The 17,392-nt window shown below is 40.9% G+C and overlaps 1 protein-coding gene across 2 annotated transcripts in view; it reads left to right on the forward strand.

Annotated features, from left to right (window-relative positions):
• The window catches only part of AGK (acylglycerol kinase), a 31,670-nt gene extending 15,419 nt beyond the window's left edge, over positions 1-16,251 (forward strand). The window contains exons 7-16 of one of the 2 annotated variants that reach the window (XM_083801127.1): positions 620-714; positions 2,796-2,865; positions 3,670-3,749; positions 5,786-5,843; positions 7,779-7,926; positions 8,710-8,807; positions 9,627-9,697; positions 13,965-14,049; positions 14,983-15,011; positions 15,784-15,892. In XM_083801127.1, the coding sequence (XP_083657253.1) occupies positions 620-714; positions 2,796-2,865; positions 3,670-3,749; positions 5,786-5,843; positions 7,779-7,926; positions 8,710-8,807; positions 9,627-9,697; positions 13,965-14,049; positions 14,983-14,988 (711 nt within the window). In that variant the 3' untranslated portion in view covers positions 14,989-15,011; positions 15,784-15,892. Of the gene's footprint in view, positions 1-619; positions 715-2,795; positions 2,866-3,669; positions 3,750-5,785; positions 5,844-7,778; positions 7,927-8,709; positions 8,808-9,626; positions 9,698-13,964; positions 14,050-14,982; positions 15,012-15,783 lie in introns of both variants that reach the window. The other variant, XM_083801126.1, reaches the window with a different exon arrangement.
• The last annotated feature ends 1,141 nt before the right edge of the window (positions 16,252-17,392 follow it).

Below are 17,392 nucleotides of genomic sequence, written 5' to 3' on the forward strand. Positions count from 1 at the left end.
CCCAGGAGGGAGATGGTACATTGTGATATGCAGTGCTTTATGTTGATTTTCTGAAACATTCCACAAAGCACAGCTTGTTATGAGGTGCAGTGTAATAACTTGCTCCTTCGACAAGCCCTTTTACTGAACTGTGCTACAGAAAAATAACATGGTCAGTGATCTCCAAAAATTAGACCTTCTGCTGCTTCATCACTTGGATGCCAGAGGAACCAATTAATTTCCTTTCCTTAACTGAGAAAATCTCTTTGCCATGCAAGGGTGTTCTGTCAGATGGGGATTTCTGCAATGGTAAATGAGATGCAGAGCTTGCGCTGCCACCATCAGTATTAAGAAAGATGGCAGATTGCTGACAGAACCCATGCATTAGTTAGGACATGTCTGCCAACCTGCATGTAACAATGCTCGTAATGATTACAGAGAGCTCCTTTGTACCCTGTTGGCAGTGGTGGGTTCAGAGATTTGGATGCCATGTTCTGAGTCGTTGTGTATTATTGCCTCATTTAAGGAGGTGCCTGGCAGCTTAGTGCCAAAGGGGTGATATCAGACACAGCTGTGATCTCCACACAGAAAGCTTCTTTCAGCTGATGCAAATGTTAATTTACTCCCCTTATGTGTCCAGGCTGCTTTCAGTAAGATTCCTATAGGATTCATACCACTTGGAAAGACCTGTACTTTGAGCCACACACTCTACCCTGAGAGCATGAACCAAGTTCAGTAAGTATTACACCTTTCTGAAATGCGTCTTTTGTTTGTTTTCAAGGAGCAATTCATCTTAGTAGTTTGATACTTTCTTTTTCTTCTATGTTGCATAGAAGTTGGCAGTCTCTGGCGAGCCTGATCATTCTCTGGACTTGCTTGTGTTAATGACTTCCAAAAGCTGACTAAAAATTTAAAGAAGGAAAAGTATGTATCATGAAAACATAAAATTCTTTACTGTGGCTAACTGCTCTTTGGTTGTGTGATGCTGAGTTTGGCATGTTTCAAAAAAAAAAAAAAAACTGATCAATAGAATCACAATAGAATCAAGCCTGTTAGGAATATTTGGAAATCCAATAGCAAGGATATGAAAACAAAACAAAAAAAAATCCTCTTTCCATCCCTTCTTCAGTTAAAGAATTCTGGAAAACAGTCCCCATGTAACCTGCTGTGTATCTGCACAGTAAGGCATATGAGTGCTTCTTTATGGGAAAGGTTGGATCCCATTACTGACTTCTTCAGAGTTTCTTGCCCTTCGCTGTGATGGCAACTGTCCAACAACCTGAATCTTGCCTATCAGCACCGTTGATATGACCCAGCCTGGCAGTATCTGTTGCCTGTGTTTCAGTTTGTTGCAAGGTTGTTGTGTCCACTTTTAAAATACGAAGTCTGGTCAACTAATCTTTCTTTTCCCCACACATTCCTTTTCAATTTACATTCTCCTCCCATACTAACGAATATATTTCTCGTTGCTACTGAAATCTGTTCACTCTGGTTCTCCCAGTAACTCATTAGCATTCTTCTTTGCGGAACCCTTGCTGGTATCCATCATACATAAAATCCACGAGCCAACTGGCATAACATCCTTCATTAAAACCACCAGAGTGCTTTGAAGCTCAGCAAGATGGGCAAGGCTGTAATCAGCAGCGAAGATTAAAATAATAATTTATATTTGGGTTCTAAAGAAGCTGTTTGAAATGAGTGATCTTCTTGTCCCCAGGTAATGAACTGTGGAAGTTAGACTGCAGCATATTGCTGAAGTTGAAAGGAATTTGGTCAATAGGCTGCTTAACAACCTACACCAGTAACAGAACCTGACTTAAGAAGTGCAGAAGTGATATTTTAAGAAGAAATACTTAGGTTTTGGTTCCTTCATCACTATTAGATCTTTCCTTTGGAGTGTAGGAATTTCAGAGATCTTACAGAAAGGTATGAGTTAGGAGAAAAGAAGGCCCAAGGGAGTATCAGCTTCCTTCTCTATCCGAAGTGTGATTAAGCCAAGGGCAATTTCTGTTGTGGATTCACGTAGGTATTGGGTTGGATCTGAAAACTGCATTTGGTTGTGGATTTTTTTTTTGTTTGCTTGTGTTCCTATCTAGCTGAAACACAGGAATTATGCACAATATGGAACTTAAATTTTACCCAACTTTGATGGTTTTTTTTCTTCTTAAAAGAAGAAAGGTTTTACTGAAATACATTCTTCAGGGTCTGAAGCCACCTTTTATGACATGAAATAAGAATTGTCTTAACTAATGTCCACAACATAATGGAGACCAAAACAACGTGACCACTGCTGATAGGTAGATTTATGTTGATTAAAAACTTCAAGTTAACATGGAGAGGTAATATTGTCCCAGAGACAGTGAATTGAGACCAGTCTCATACCTGTCTGCTTACCTCTGAGATTATTACACTTGCCACCAATAAAATAAAACCATGTTTCCATCCTTAGGTTTATCCAAAACAGCAGGTAACTCTTCCTGCATGATCTGGCACTTCTCTGGAAAGCGTTGTCTGGGAAATTCCTTTTGCTTGTCAGAATTTTTCCTGCTTGTTAAAATGCAGGCTTTGTCACATGTTGCAGCCACCTAGTTTGCTTTCTGATTTCAAGGAGGTGCAGCACTTTGTCAGAGTTCTTTTCTTGGGGCTGTATTGTGGTTGCTACAAGAAAAAGCCCCACTAGGATTGGTAGTGGGGCCTGCAGGATTAAAAAAAAAAAAAAAAGTATCATTTTAAAGCGTATCCTTTTTCATTTTAAAGTGTGTTCTTTTCTTCCTACCCGTTTGTTTTCCTTTTCTTCCTTCTCTGTTGTTTTGCAGACATATTACTAATGCTACATTGGCCATTTTGAAGGGAGAGACCGTTCCACTTGATGTCTTGCAGATCAAGGTAAAAGCACCTGTTTGTTTGGCACCCAACATTCCTAAAACTTTCCTAGTCTCAGTAGTTCTGTTTAAATAGACTAATTTTCCTCTGTTTAATGCTGTTGTGAGTTTCATGATATTAGCTTATAATATCAGCAGTTTGGTTGGCAGTCATTTCTCCACAGTATGCTGTGACATCAGCTGGTTTAAACTGGAGAAAACACTTGAATGCCTGAATGTACTTTTGGGAGGCTTAGAGAGTTCTGATGAATGCAAAACTTACTAACACTGATATTTCTGTAGAAATGGTGAAAGATAACGATAGCTGTCTAGGCTGATTTAATACATTCATACGTATTGTTGAATTAATAGCTTTCTTTTTTAAACTGAAAGATGTGAAATGGGAAAACTTTTGACTGTTCCCAGTATGTTTCCTTTTTTTAAAGTATCTATTATTTTTCTGTTGTGTTGTAGAACAGACGTTTCTGCAGCAAGAGCTTAATGTTGCTGTACAAGAGCACCTTGCTTTTGGCTGACACTATCCACGAAATTAAATGGCTGTTGCTGGGTGTGCAGTCAAGATCAATGAACCTCTTAAAATTTTCACCTTTTGTATTTCTCTCTGGGAGTAAATGGAATGTGTAATACCTAAATCCTGCTTAACCTTTATTGCTGTTAGCTATTTATCATACCTTTCCTGCAAAATTTCTCTTCTGGGATTAATCAGAAATCAGTTTTTATATAGAAATAATATTTTTCTAGTTTCAAAAAACAAAGTTGGAAAAAAGGTAAGAGAATGCAATTTTGCACTGTTTAATTTTCTTTACAGGGAGAAAAGGAACAGCCTGTGTTTGCAGTGACCGGTTTAAGATGGGGATCTTACAGAGATGCAGGAGTGAAAGCTAGCAAGTAAGAAAACACCATTCTTTTGAAGCTGCACCTTTTTTAGCATCTTGTCTAAAAAGAAATACCCCCCTGTTGCAAAGAAGTCTCTTTTGAGTGTAGGCTTCTGACAGGCAGAAGCACCCACTCCTTTTAGGTCTATCGTTACACGTAAGTGTAAGACATTTCAGGATTTTTGTCATGTGAAATAATCATTTATTCAGTGCTGACTATTTCTTAAGGTATTTGCTTTCTGCTTGCCTTTTGGTGCCCATTTCTGGAACTTCATTCAGATTGAATCAGTGGGAAAAGCTGTCCCGTGAGGAAAGTTTAAGTAAAGTAGTTGACCATTGTTTTTCATCAATTGCCAATGAAAAGATGCATGCAGACTCTGTAACTCAATTCCGACTAGGAACATCAGATGCAGTAGAAATGCCCTTCCATTCTTGCCAGGAATGGCGTGGATTGTACTGTCTGAGGACTGTTTTCTGAATGCTAAACTAATAATTGTTGGGTTTTCTCCAAATGGACGTTTAATATGCCTCTGTCTGTGTATCAAATGACTGGTGTTATCTGGTGAAGTAGCAGCAGGGCCAAATCAGTTCACTTCTCAGACTGCTAGTGAGGAATTGCAGTACAGTCTGCTGCTGCACAGCCATAAGGAAATGAGGTGTGTTTTGAGAATGAGCTATCCGTGAGGAAGCAGGAGGTGGCAGACCTCAGGGGTCTGGTAGGTATTTGAGTAGGTTTGAGAGGTGATGTGGGATGGGAGAGATGCAGTATACAGCCCTTGGCTACGTCAGTAGTTGCTGACTTGTCTGTGTTGTGGGCTCTCCTAATCGCAGCCCCAAGATTAAGGAAGAGCACTTCTCTCCCCTCTGTGTTCTTACTAGGCTTCCTGCCCGTGCCCTGTTTTTTGCCTAGTGTTGGCCTTCACATCTTTTCCTGCAGCAGTCGCCTTTCATAGGAGTCTTGGACCGTGTGCTGGAGGTATGACAGCACCTTTTGTACTTGGGGCAGTGTGAACAACTTCAAACCTCATTTTTTTCCACAAATGGTTTTGAGTGCACACAAAACATGCCCAGCTTGGAAAGCACTTCAGCCACAAACGAACGGGGGCTCAGTGTGCTTGAGATAAGAGCCCAGTATCCTTGTCCTCTTTTTATACTTCTCCATAACCATACAGTTTTGGTCCCTGTTGGTCTGTCAAAGAGGGGATATAGGGCTAAATAAATGTTTAGTGTGTTCCAGTACAGCTGAACTACAGAGTTGATTTGTAAGCCACAGTTCCAGAAATGTGTCTGGCTATCCCTTAGCTAAATATTATTCTGGTGGAGATGTGTGTGTGCTTTGTTTTTGAGGTTTTATTATTTTACAGACAATTTCATGGCTTGATGGGAATGGTGTGACTGTTGCATGCCTTAGTAGTTAATGATATCCTTACATCTTCAGTACTGTTGAGCTGTTGGTGCTTAATGTGTTTTGTTGACCTTCTTTGATGCAAGACAGCGATCAAAATGTGTACCAAGCCTACCTAAATATAGTCACATCTTTAGATTCTATACAATATTTCATGGCTGACAGGATTTTTATTTTTTAAAACATTGATTTTGATCTGAGAGTACTTAGGGGCAGATGAATGTTTTCTGGTTCTGTTCACTTGCCACTTAAGGTGCTTATCTTTGTTTGTTTCCTTGTTTCCTCCGACCTTATTCTTTATGGGATATTGTGGAGGTATTGTGCATCCCACCAACGGTTAGACCACAGACTTTTAAGTTATTCCTATTTGTGTTTCATAACCAGGTAAAAATCTGCTACTGAGGTGTCAGGCTGCCTGTAGTGAAGATTGTATACTGCATTTTGGTAATTGGTAACTCCAGAAAGGGAAGTCACTGCTAAGCTGCTGGTGATGTGTAGATACTTGTAGTATCATGAAGCTAAAGCTGTAGGGGAGCACTAACTTCAGTGGCAAACAACTCTGCTGTAACTTGAAGCAAGATTTCTCCCTTTCCCAGTATCATCACCTGGATATTTCACGAGTTCTGTCTGTGTTCTTTTTTCAGGTACTGGTACCTTGGGCCTCTGAAAACTAAAGCAGCTCACTTTTTCAGTACTTTTAAGGTAAAGAATAACTGGGGGCAAGTGTTTATAATGGTTGTGTGTACGTGAGAAATGAAAAGGCCGACTGTGCTTTGTATATGTTATCTGTATTTTTTTCTGAAGTTCTGGTAGCAATATATAAAATGGGAATGAAACTCAGCTTGTTGAAATACCTAGCGATTGGTATAGACTTGATTTATGAAGAGGTGAAGGGGAGGCAGAATACCTTTTAAAAATATATCATTTCTGAAGATCTGTTGCTGCAAGATCACCAGGGGGAGCCAGTAACCATTTTTGAAGCTGGAGAGCAGCGGTGGTGCTGAACACAACCATTAAAGTGCTCTGTCACCTTTTCTAAACAGGCTTTCTTATGAAAACATTTCATTCTGATTTATTCGTCTGGCAGAATTGTCTATAATTAGACTGCTCATGAATGTTGATAACCAGGCTTCCATGTGTAGTAAAACAAACATGAAGATTAATAGCTTTTATTTTACCTTTAACTGTTGCTTTAAAATGATCCTGGAAAATTAAAAATTTGACCTGCATGAAAGATGAGGCATTTTCATTCGCATGCCTTTCTCTTCTCATATAAGGAGCCACATGAAAAGGCTCTGGAAATACCCAGGAGCTGCAATGGTAGATGAGATTGTGCAGCCATGGAGTTCAGGCTGTAATGCATTCATGAAAGACTTCCACCCCACTGCCCATTCCCAAGAGATTTGAGATGATGATTTTGTGTGCTGGTAATCTAGGTAGAAACCTATTCTTCACCTCTCTCCAGCCCCTTTCTCACTTTTATTGAGGCCTTAGCCTCGGTGAGCAGCAGTGATAGCGAGTCTCACTGGTGAGTTATTCATTGTACATTTAAAAGATATGTTTAACCTGCTGAAGGTTAAAGAGAAGTGCCCACTTTTACTTGCTATTAAGATAAAAACGTTTCTTCCTGATCTCCCCCAGTTGTGCTCTCCATTGCTTTATGTGCCTCCTATGTTATCATTTCGTTAATTTGTGTAAGAAATGGCTCCAGCGTGTTGAGTTTAATCTTATCCTAGCTTTTCCTTGCTGCTGTGTGCTTTATCTTTGCTGGTTTTGCTGTAGCTCTCCTTTGAAATGGCAATACATTAAAAAAAAAAAATCCTATTATTCTGTCCATAAGTCCTCTATTTTAAGCATTTTCAGAAATTAGTTTTAAAATAAAATGAAAGAAAATAAACTTTGTCTCCAGCGTCAGCATCTGGAGGCTTTCAGGAGCTAAGGTTCTGCTGTAGGTCATCAATTTCTGGCAATGGATCTGAAGTATCGCTGAGAATAATGTGTTATTTCTTTTCCTCAGATCTTCATAAAGCTCACCTGACTTGCCCTAAGACCCGTTGTGTGCACCTGTCTAGGCGGGTGCTCTAATAAGGTCAGATCTCAATTGTTTAAGGTGCTGAAAGACAAAGGCCTGCCAGATTTTTGTGCCCCGTGGCTGCACACAGCACTGTTGTCTCTGCCTGTTTGCACTAGACCCTGTTGTGCAGTTCTCTTTGAGGTTCCCTTGGTGCCACGCAGAAAACAATTGTGCTTTCAGACATTAATGTTGACCTTGCCAGTTTTAATTGTTCTCCCTGAAGCAGCTGTGTCACCCCACCCAGCACTGGCAGAAAAAAAAAACACCTCCCTTTACCCTCTGCTTTTGGTGGGGAAAGTACCTCGCTTCGGTGTAGGGAAGGAGTAGATTAGTAGACTTGGGAACTGGGGGTGATCTTTCTCAAGCTGCAGAGATGTCATCTCACATAGGATTCTGCAGCCTGAAGAGCCAAAAAGTAGGCTGAGGCAGTGGTAGGATCTGGGTAGCTCGGAACAAGTGCTTGTGAGCACAGAATAAGTAGGCTGGAGGACTAAGCACAATAAACAGGCAGGTGCTCAACAAAAGGCCCTCTGTCTTTTGTTTCCTTTCCATGTAAATCCAAGGAATGGCCTCAGAAACGTCAAGCTGATCTCATGTACCTGGGTCCAACTGAGAGACCTCCAGAAGAGCCAGAGGAGAAATCATCCAGACCTCCTTTGTATGTGAGGCTTTACAGACGACTTCGCTTATACTGGTCACCTCCCCCAAAAGGTGAGGTGGGTGTATTTTGGTGTAAAGTTACAGACAGCCTTTGCTTGTCTAATAGATCAGAGTTGTGGGTGCTTTTTTTGTTTGTTTTTTTTCTACATTACTTTTCCGCTCTCTTACTTTCCCTTTCCCCCCTTTTTTTTTTTAATTAACATTTATGTTGTGGCTTTGTCAAGATAGTTACAGTGGCATTTGCCAGAAATGGAAGGGGTAGTTCTGTCAGTGCTTGTGGTCTCATAATCAGAAGTGGATTTGTGAAGGAGCCAGTATGTGCAGTGGGCTCACAGTTGCTTGTTCCTAGTAGAGGCTTGTCACCTTCTTGTCACCTAGTAGAGGTGTTTTAGATAGAAGGAAGCATGGACAAAGGGACCCGTATGTGAGAACTGAACCCTGGGGATTTCTCCTATAGAAGGTATATGTTACCAGAGCATCCTGAACATTGGATTTTCATTTTTTTTTCTGGTAGCAGCACTTCATATGTTTTTTAAATGTTCCTGTAATACTAGTTCAGGAGATTTGTTAATCCTTGGCATAAGGATTTACAGGGCTGCCAGGTAATATGCTTGATAGTCTTTCATGTTACTGTGTGAACGCCAGTGTGTTTTTTTTTTTTCCTTCAGTACTCCCCCCCAAAAAACGTGATGTTTGAAAGAAAGAAAGCTAGTGGTCACAATGGGTCAAAGTGACTTTTGTGGCTGGCATTGATGTTTTGTGCTTCACAGCAGTGAAATGACAATCTGTATAAGTAAATTCCCTTTAATGTTATATTCTGTTTCTGATTCACAGAAATCCCCCAGGAGGCAGCCCCAGAGGACTGGGAAGAACTGAAATTATCCACCATTGAGCTTTCCATTGCAACTCAGAACAGACAGCTTGATCTGACAGTAAGACTGTAGTATAACTGGATTCCAAATGCTCTCTGCCCACACAGGTTTTGTTTCTTGCAAAACTCTCATTCTTTTGTCTGCTTAAATAATTCATTGCCCTGTGCGAGTAGGGGCCCATGATTGAATCTAGGAGTGGGCAAACTTCAGAGCTGGTGTAAAAGCACTGGAGACTTACGTAAAAACATGTGGTGAGATCGGGAGGAATCTGTATGACAAGAAAGTTTCACTAACGAAACAAAAGCTTTAGGGTTACCCAGGAGGAAACAGGGCGTTGAAGTGGACACTCCTTTCCTTCTTGACCCATGGGAGAGTGGAAATCAGATACATAAGTACTTTTGTTTTATCAACGGGTGCTGGAATGAAGCTGTGGGCATGAATGACTGCCTGGAAGTGTGTGTGTTTTTTTTTTTCCTCTCCTGACTCACAGAGCACAGAATTAAAAAGAACTGGCACTAAAGAAAGGACAGGGGCTACGATGAGTTAGAGGACAGAAAATGCATGTGGTTGTGGAAGAGCAGAACACCTTCCACCAGACCAGGCTGCCCAAGGCCCCATTCAGCCTGGCCCTGAACACTTCCAGGGATAAGGCTTCCACCGCTTCTCCAGCTTCTCTGGGCAACCTGTGCCAATGCCTCACCACCCTCATAGGGAAGAATTTCCGAATCTCAAGCTGAGAAAGGAAAAAAGCATGAAATGCAGAAATGCATCTGCCTCCTTTCGTGAGGCACAGAACTGGGCATTTTTGCAGCATCATGGATGTGACGTTTTGAAATTTTAACTGCTTCATTTCTGAATCTTTTTGTTGTTGTTGTTTAGCGCACTGCAGACTTCATGGATATTTGCATTGAAGCAGATACTGTCAGCAAGGGACAGTTTGTGAGCAGAGGGTGAGTATGGGAAGGCTGCAAACAGATGTCCAAATCTCTGTACAAGTCAGAATGCTAATTTTGAGGAGTACATTATGTTTCTCTCTTACTTTGTGCTGCAAAATTCCAAAGCAGAGGTCATCAGTCAGTAATGCTTCATGGGGGTTACTGGTTTTGTTCTTCAAAACTCTTAACTAATTTTCTCTTTCTGGAAACAAGGCAGATCAGTCTACCTTGAGTTCTTCCTAGCTTCTCAGTTTCCTATACCTTTCACCTTTTTCTCCACTGGTATTGAATGATGATGCTTGGAAAACACTGTCATGACCCAGAGCTTTATAGGCAGCCCAAAAGACCTCAGAGTCTTTTAGCCCTAGCTGTTCCGTGGTTTAAGAGAAGGGTCACAGACCTGATATGTTTGTGCTAGTGGTACCTGGATTTTTTAAACTGACAAGATAGGCCCAGCTTTTAAATGAAAGGCTCCCTTGGCTCAGTAACTACTCTGAGATATGAGGTCTGAGCTGGAGGAACTTTGGAAGATGTGAATTGAAACAGTGACTTTAACTAAATGTGTTGGTGCTCCCTGTGTGTGGAGCAAGGTGGCTGCAGGTGTGAAGAAGCAGCATGTAGAAAAAGAGTGAACACGTATTGCCTTACTTATGCTTGGAATGCTGTCTTGTAATGTGCTTGTTTATCTGCTATCACCAAATACAAATCAGAGCTGCCTTTTCCAGCTCCTGCATAATGTCCCACTAGCAAATACATTGCATCTTCCATTCAGTTTTTATTAGCAATTGATTTTCCTACTAAATCTAGTCCTACTAAACTCTTCCATATGTTACTGTTATATTTGCTAATGCTGTTTTCTGGTCGTATAGCCCCCTCTAGTGAAATCAGATGGAAAGATATGAATACATTTTTATCTGGTTGTCATCACCCTAACAGTTCCTGCATGTGTCTTGTTAATGATACTAATAGCAGCAGCACGCCCCTTATTTGATCATCCCACGAGCCTCAGTGGGAATAGGATCTTCTGATGTGTGCATGCACAGTGGATTCGGATGCTCGCTGCAACTGCTTTTAAGTTGCATGAGCCATGTGGACCATATATGCTTGAGAGTGAAATCTTTGTTTTAAAGATTGCAGAAGGGAAAGGAGGAGGAGATTTTCCCATTAGCAGCAAGAGGAGTTTGACCTCTTAAGGGGAAAATGAAAGAGACAGTATACGGGGTTCTTGAACACTTTGCTACCAGAAAAAACGTGGATGATTTTGGGTGATGTAAGGGAGAGGTGGTCAAATCTACACCTGGTGTACAATATCTCCCATGTGAACTGGACATGCTTCATGCAGTAGTGTGTCACGTTCTTCTGACTGCACTTACACTGCTATATGGAAAAAGCCTCTGATGAGTGGTAACATGCCTTGCTGGCTAGCTAATCAGAGGCAGTGCAGAAAGCTTTGAGCTGCTTTTCAAGCAAAGTTCAAAGAAACAAGGTCTTTTGATTAAACACTGCCCACAGTCTGTAGGTAACAACAAAAGAGAAAGAGGGGTGGATGTGGTGGAGCAACAGGAGGGACCAGTTACTTCTACAGAGAGGAGTCAGAACAGAAATAAAGTGCCCTCTTTTTGCAAGGCAAAATCAGGGTGTTCAGAGTGGCTCTCCACTGTGCAGTGCCATTTTGGAGCTGCATTTGAATCAAGCCCTTGTTACAGGTTCCCCCTTGCCTAGCACCAGCAGGGCTTGCCTTTGGGAACGTATGAAGAAGCTTTGTTTGTTTGTTTTGTTTTTGCTTGTTTTGTTTTTAAAGCATAGTTTTAAACTCCCAGAATTTGGAGGAGTTGAGAATATTTTTAGGGAAAATACTGTATCAGTACAGTTAACAAGTTATTTTTCTGTTGAAGAGGACACTGACATGATCTGGTCAGAACTGGTAGATCACAGAGGAAGCCATGCATCCTGCAGGGGAAACTACAGTGCAGGTTCAGGCATTGTGTTTGTGTGGCTGGGGGCAATGCATCAGAACGCTGGAGGGCAACCGCGGCTGTGTATCAGATTTGTGTGAACAAGAGCGTTTGCAGCAGGTGTAGAGGTGATATTTCAAATGAGGCAGGGGAAGAGCAGGTGGTTACACCGTAGTGTCTGCTAGAAAGTGCTGAAGGGAAGGAGAAGGGAAGCCAGAAAGTGTAGCACCAGTAATCTATGTCCTGATAGCCAGCTCAGATTCTGTGTGTGGAAACACAGAGAGCAGTCACTCCAGGGCATGAATGCAGTTGCCAGCTACAGTGTAGAAGACTTCTTTGGTTTTGTGTTTTTGTTACAGAATTTCACATCAGCTGCTTTTGAAGATGAGAACTAGGTTAAAATTGTGTTTTATCTACAGTAGGTTCTTTTTGCTTGTATTTTTGTAATTCAGTGTGTGGAGTAGGATAAGATGATCAATTGAAAATGTTGCTATTAGGCTTTGTTCTTGATGCTGTTTTGCTTTGCTGTCTTGTCTTGAGTAAGAAGCCGAATCGCATGGAAGTGATTCCTGATCCTTTAACACAGGGTCACTAGATAGGCAATCACTGCAGGAGAAGTTGTGTCTATTTGCCTCTCCTAGCATTCTCCTTTGACTAATCTTTAGTTATGTATCTCATCCCTGTTGAGCTTATCTTGATCCCATATTCACATTTATGTAGAGCCTCATTTACCTTCGTGAACCAAAAAACCTACTTGCTCACCAGAGTGCAGTATCTGGGACCTTATATGTTAAACTGCGAACAGATTAAACCTTGAGCAGAGAATCTTGCTTCTTGTTTGTACAGCACTGTATAAACTGACAGTATTACATACCATCAATTATTTATAATTTATATTGCCAGGAGGATGTTTAATTCCTTCACAATCACTCATTAATCTTTTAGTATACACATATTGGATTAAAACCAAACTTTCTGTAGTTAATATTGCTTTTGTCCTTCCTTGCCCTTTCCTTTGGTGTCTTTGCTTTTCTTTCTTTGTCTTTGGTTATCCTCACCTGTTTCAGCCTTTCTTCTCATGCTTTCTCTCTGGGATTTTCTGGAATTTTAAAATGAGCTTACATTCCTCTGGGCATGGATTATTTGGTGTATAGGGTGTGTCTGACATGTTTTTGTGATTTTTTTTTTTTTTTTTTTTTACCGGGACAACATGAGGTTATTTAAATATAGTCTACTTCCATATCAGCCTACAGAATAGACAGAGTAGCTGGGGACAGCTGGCATTGCCTGTCCAAGAAATATCTGCTGTAACTGTGCTTGAGAGCTGTGATATATTAGCCACGTAACTGCTGTCCGTTTTACTGCCTGTGTGTTGCAGTCTGTCTGGAAAGGAGGCCAAATTGAGGGTGGGATGTGGTGTACCTTGTGTGAAAGGTGGCCCAAAGGATTGCGTGCTTTCAGTCAGGAGACCAGGGAGAGGTCAGCATACCCGAGAATTTGTGTGCACTCTGCAGCAGCACGCTCTGAGAAAAGGAAGTGCACCATGCTCTCCTTCAGTGGTTGATCCAGTGATAGGACAGCAACCTCAGATTTGAAACAGACCAAACTGCACTTGTATCACCAACTTCCTAAGACAAGCAAATGCCTTTTATGTGCTCCTGTTCAACATTAGCAAAAGTAGGAAAGCAGCACTTCTCAAAGTGCTGTATTGTAACCAAGAATCTCACGGGCACCAGAAGAGAGAGAATAACTGAGAAAACTGAGTGTTCTATTTGGAATGGATAAAATGACAATCTGCAGGTTTCTACACAAGAATGATTAGAAGGAACTAGTTAGAAACCATGCTGAGTGGTGGTGATGTGAGAAGAGTTTTGGTCGCTTGGTTGCTTGGTTTGGTTTGATGATAGCCTAGTGGCTCAATATAACTGTCAGGTTCTTTTGGCTAGATTATTTTAGGTTGCTGGTGAGTTACATGGGTGCATGGAATTTGAGGAGAGGGTAGTCATCCAGTGTGGGAATTGTACAGTTCAGCATGTAAGTGAGGAGGACAAAAGCATTATGAAAGTACAAGCAAATGTATTCAGTGAACCTCAGAGCAGAAGTTGGTTGGAGTCTGTCAGTGCATACTGATATGTACTGATTGCAGCAGAAGAGGCAATGTCTGTTTTATTTTCTCACAGTTAAGCACACAAGTATTTGTATATGTATATAACCTCCAAGTTTACCAAATGCATAGTGATTTACCAACACATAACAATGTGTCAGCTCTAAAAATAGCTGTTTCTGACAGAACTTCCTCCTTACCTTGCCTCTTTTCGTTTGAACAGAAGTCAAAAGATGCGTGATCCACATACATGCCCTGAAGGGAGTCAGTGCATCCAAGCCAGCAGGTGCATCTTGCAGCTTCCAGAGGTAAGAAGTTGAGGGAGATAGGAAACTTTGTCACTTTATTTTTTGCTGCCAGTTAATGCCACACATTAAGAACTCCCTACTCCAAATCTGGGAAATTAATTACACAGTTGATGAGACACTTAGTTCCTCAGTTCAGCAATTCAGTCCCTGTCCAGGACACATGTACTAGAATTACAGACCAAGTGGTTTGCAAACTAGAGGGGAAGCTTTGTTCAGCCAGTAAATAGTGACAGAACTTCATATATACAGCAGTGGTGGTTGTAAAGGGTCTTTTACTTGGGTGCATTGAATATGCACGCCTTCACCATAGTATCGAAGACTGAATTTCTCAGTTACATTTTACCCCAGAAGGGATTATGCTGTAGAGAAGAAGATTAAATATTAGAAGTGTTATGTAGACAGGGGAGGCAGACGCAAGACAGTGGGGCTCAGATCAACACAGGGAAGTGTCTTGAAACTTTGAATAGATGAAACTGAAAAAGAAGCCAAAATTGCATCTGCCTGAGTTGTTTAGATTACTCTGTTGTTGTGTCTTATAAAGAAGAGACTGTTGTGGCCTTGGGGAGGACTTTCTTGTGTTTGCAAGGGCGTTAAGTCAATCTCATAGATCATTTCTATCTTCAAATGATACAGAGCTCTCATACCGTTTAGAAAAAAAGAATTGCATATTAAAGGATAATAAAACATGCCAAAAAGTGAGAAAATCTGTATCAACCAAGCAAAAACCCTGAATTATGATGTAATGATGAGCCAGCATCCTAATACTTGCATCCAGTTAGTATCATGGCAGTCTTGCATTTCTTAAAGAATACTCTGGAGTGTTGAGCTCAGAAAGGGTTGTGGTATAAAATGAGCTCTTCATACTGCAGTTGACACCTTCAGAATATTTGTGCATGGCTCAAAGTAGTGTTGTTCTTTGAATCCTTGACCTAGATCTGATGAAGGAACCAGAGACAGCTCAGGTGAGTCTCACCAGTTTTGCAGAGAAGCAGGATACATTGATCCAGGTGGACTGCTGTGGATCTGTGATTTACAGGACCTATGCTACTTTCTCCAGTCTGAGCTGTTCTGATGTACCATCTTATTTGGAACTAGTTTCAGTATCAATGTGACATAGCCTTGCCTTGGGTGAGTGTAGCGCATGCAAAGCAGACACCAGATTTTTTTAAGGTCAACATGACATTTTGATGAATGGTTTTAATCATTGGTGACTTTATCAACATTAAAGAAAAAGCTCAGGAAAATTCTGCTGAGTAATTCCTGACCTGTGAATTACTTTGCATCTCACGCTTTGGATCAATAAATACCAAAAGGTGCTTGTAACATGGATTTAATAGGAATTATTTAACAGGCACTTCTGCAGATTAGCTTGTGTCACCGCTGGCAGACCACGAGCTAAGTGCATATAATTATAGTTCCAATAGCAAAGAATCTTTCAGTATAAACAATGTGGGTCATTAAGGCTCCCTAGCATTTAATTATCACCAATTAGCAACTAACTGAGGTAACATCTTATGCAGCAGACTCTTAATACATTATGCGCAGTGAAGGATAGCCCTTGCTGTGTTGTTGAGACCAAATGGGCTGGAAGGCATGGGAAGGTGGTCATCTTGGTTAGCACGCAGCAAAGCATTCAACTGCAGCCGATTAGTAAAAGCAGGTATCAGTATTGGAGCATTGCTGAAATAATCTGTTTGCTGTTTAGCCCTGATCACCACCGTTATCTGTACACAGGGCGCTGAGGGATCCTTTGGTATTGATAACGAGGAATATGAAGCTATGCCTGTGGAGGTGAAGCTATTACCCCGGAAACTCCGGTTCTTCTGTGATCCCCGAATCAGAGAGCAGATGCTCCGTGCAGCAGTACAGTGAGACTTCATGTCAAAGGGGCCAGTGTTCACCAGTCTTATCAGGTTCTCTTCAAGGCACATCCTCAGTAAATGGATTAACCCTACCAGATTAATGAGCCAATCGGCAATTTTATGCACACGGAACTTCCACTGAAGGTGGCTATTTGGCTAGTCTCAAAGGGGCTAATAATGCAAATTAAAATTCTAAGAATTGCATGTTAACTTGATGGCATTTTTTTTTCCTCCCCTGAAGAAGTCATCAGTGTTCCATTTACAGCACTGCAGGCTAAGTGCTGTGTGCCAGATGCTACTGCTTTAATGCAATTGTATATTAAAGTAAAATGAAAGCACACTTGTCCTTGTGTTGTAAGAGTTTGTCTACCTATGTATAAATCTCAAGAAGGCTGGAATCTTGGAAAAAATTGTTTTGGGGGACTAATGCGAAGAATGCATATGGAATGTTGGAATTGCCATATTAAAACAGGTAATTGGTTGTCTACTCTGTTGCAAAATAAATTGGAGATCAGGGACACAAAGCTTCAGAGGAAGACTGAAAACTTCCAGTATGTATCTTGGTAAGATACTTACGTCATCTTTTCATCTTGCTAGATTCAACACCATAGAGCTCCAGTTAATAACATAGTAGAAACATATTCCTTTGATTAAGTTTAGGTATGTTACACTGAAGCAAATCGGAGAATATCATCATTGACCTGAGGCTGTATGGAGTCCACGTGGAAAGACTCTTTAACAAGCCAACTGAGCTTGTAAGTATTCCTTTTATTCCTGTAGTAATATAGTACAAATGAGGGCATCCAAATAACTTTTTTTATTCATTGTACTTGGTTGCTCTCCTCTTTAATGTAATCACTGCTCATCATTCCTTATGCAACCTATATCCCCTTGAGCCCCAGTTCCATAACATTTTTGTTGATTTTCTGAGTTTTTTCTAATAGCTTCACTTTTAATTGCTGAAAGGAAATGTTATTGACTTCATCAAGGTTATCTGATAAATATCATTTATTTGATTCTGCCTTGCTTACTTGAGAACAAAAATAGATTGTTATTTTTCTGATGTGATTGCTGTTTGTACATAGCCCCTATGTCTAATCTAAGTTCATCTGTTGGTTGATTTGTTACTGTAGTCGAAGGACATTTGTGAATTGACTTCCAGTAACATTTTTTTCTCTTTAATATGCAGCTTGGCTCCATGCTGCTGCAACAGCACCCTCTTTTGGAGGCTTGCTAAGGAAAAAAATGCTTTGGAGAGGAAGGAACAGGTTTGGTTTCTGAGTGATGCTGGAACCAAACTGAATGCTGTCCTTCCCTTGGCTATAGAGGGGAAAAACTAACTACCTACATACTTAACCTTTTTTTTGACTGAGATATAGGACAGTAGAGGTCTGTTAGTTGTTCTTAACAATTGTGCTGGTGATAAGGGCCTGTGTTGAGCTCTCATTTGATCTGCAGCAATCATGAGTACCCAGTAGACT

Source organism: Anser anser (genome assembly GCF_964211835.1).
Source record: "Anser anser genome assembly, chromosome: 1".
NCBI lineage: Eukaryota > Metazoa > Chordata > Aves > Anseriformes > Anatidae > Anser > Anser anser.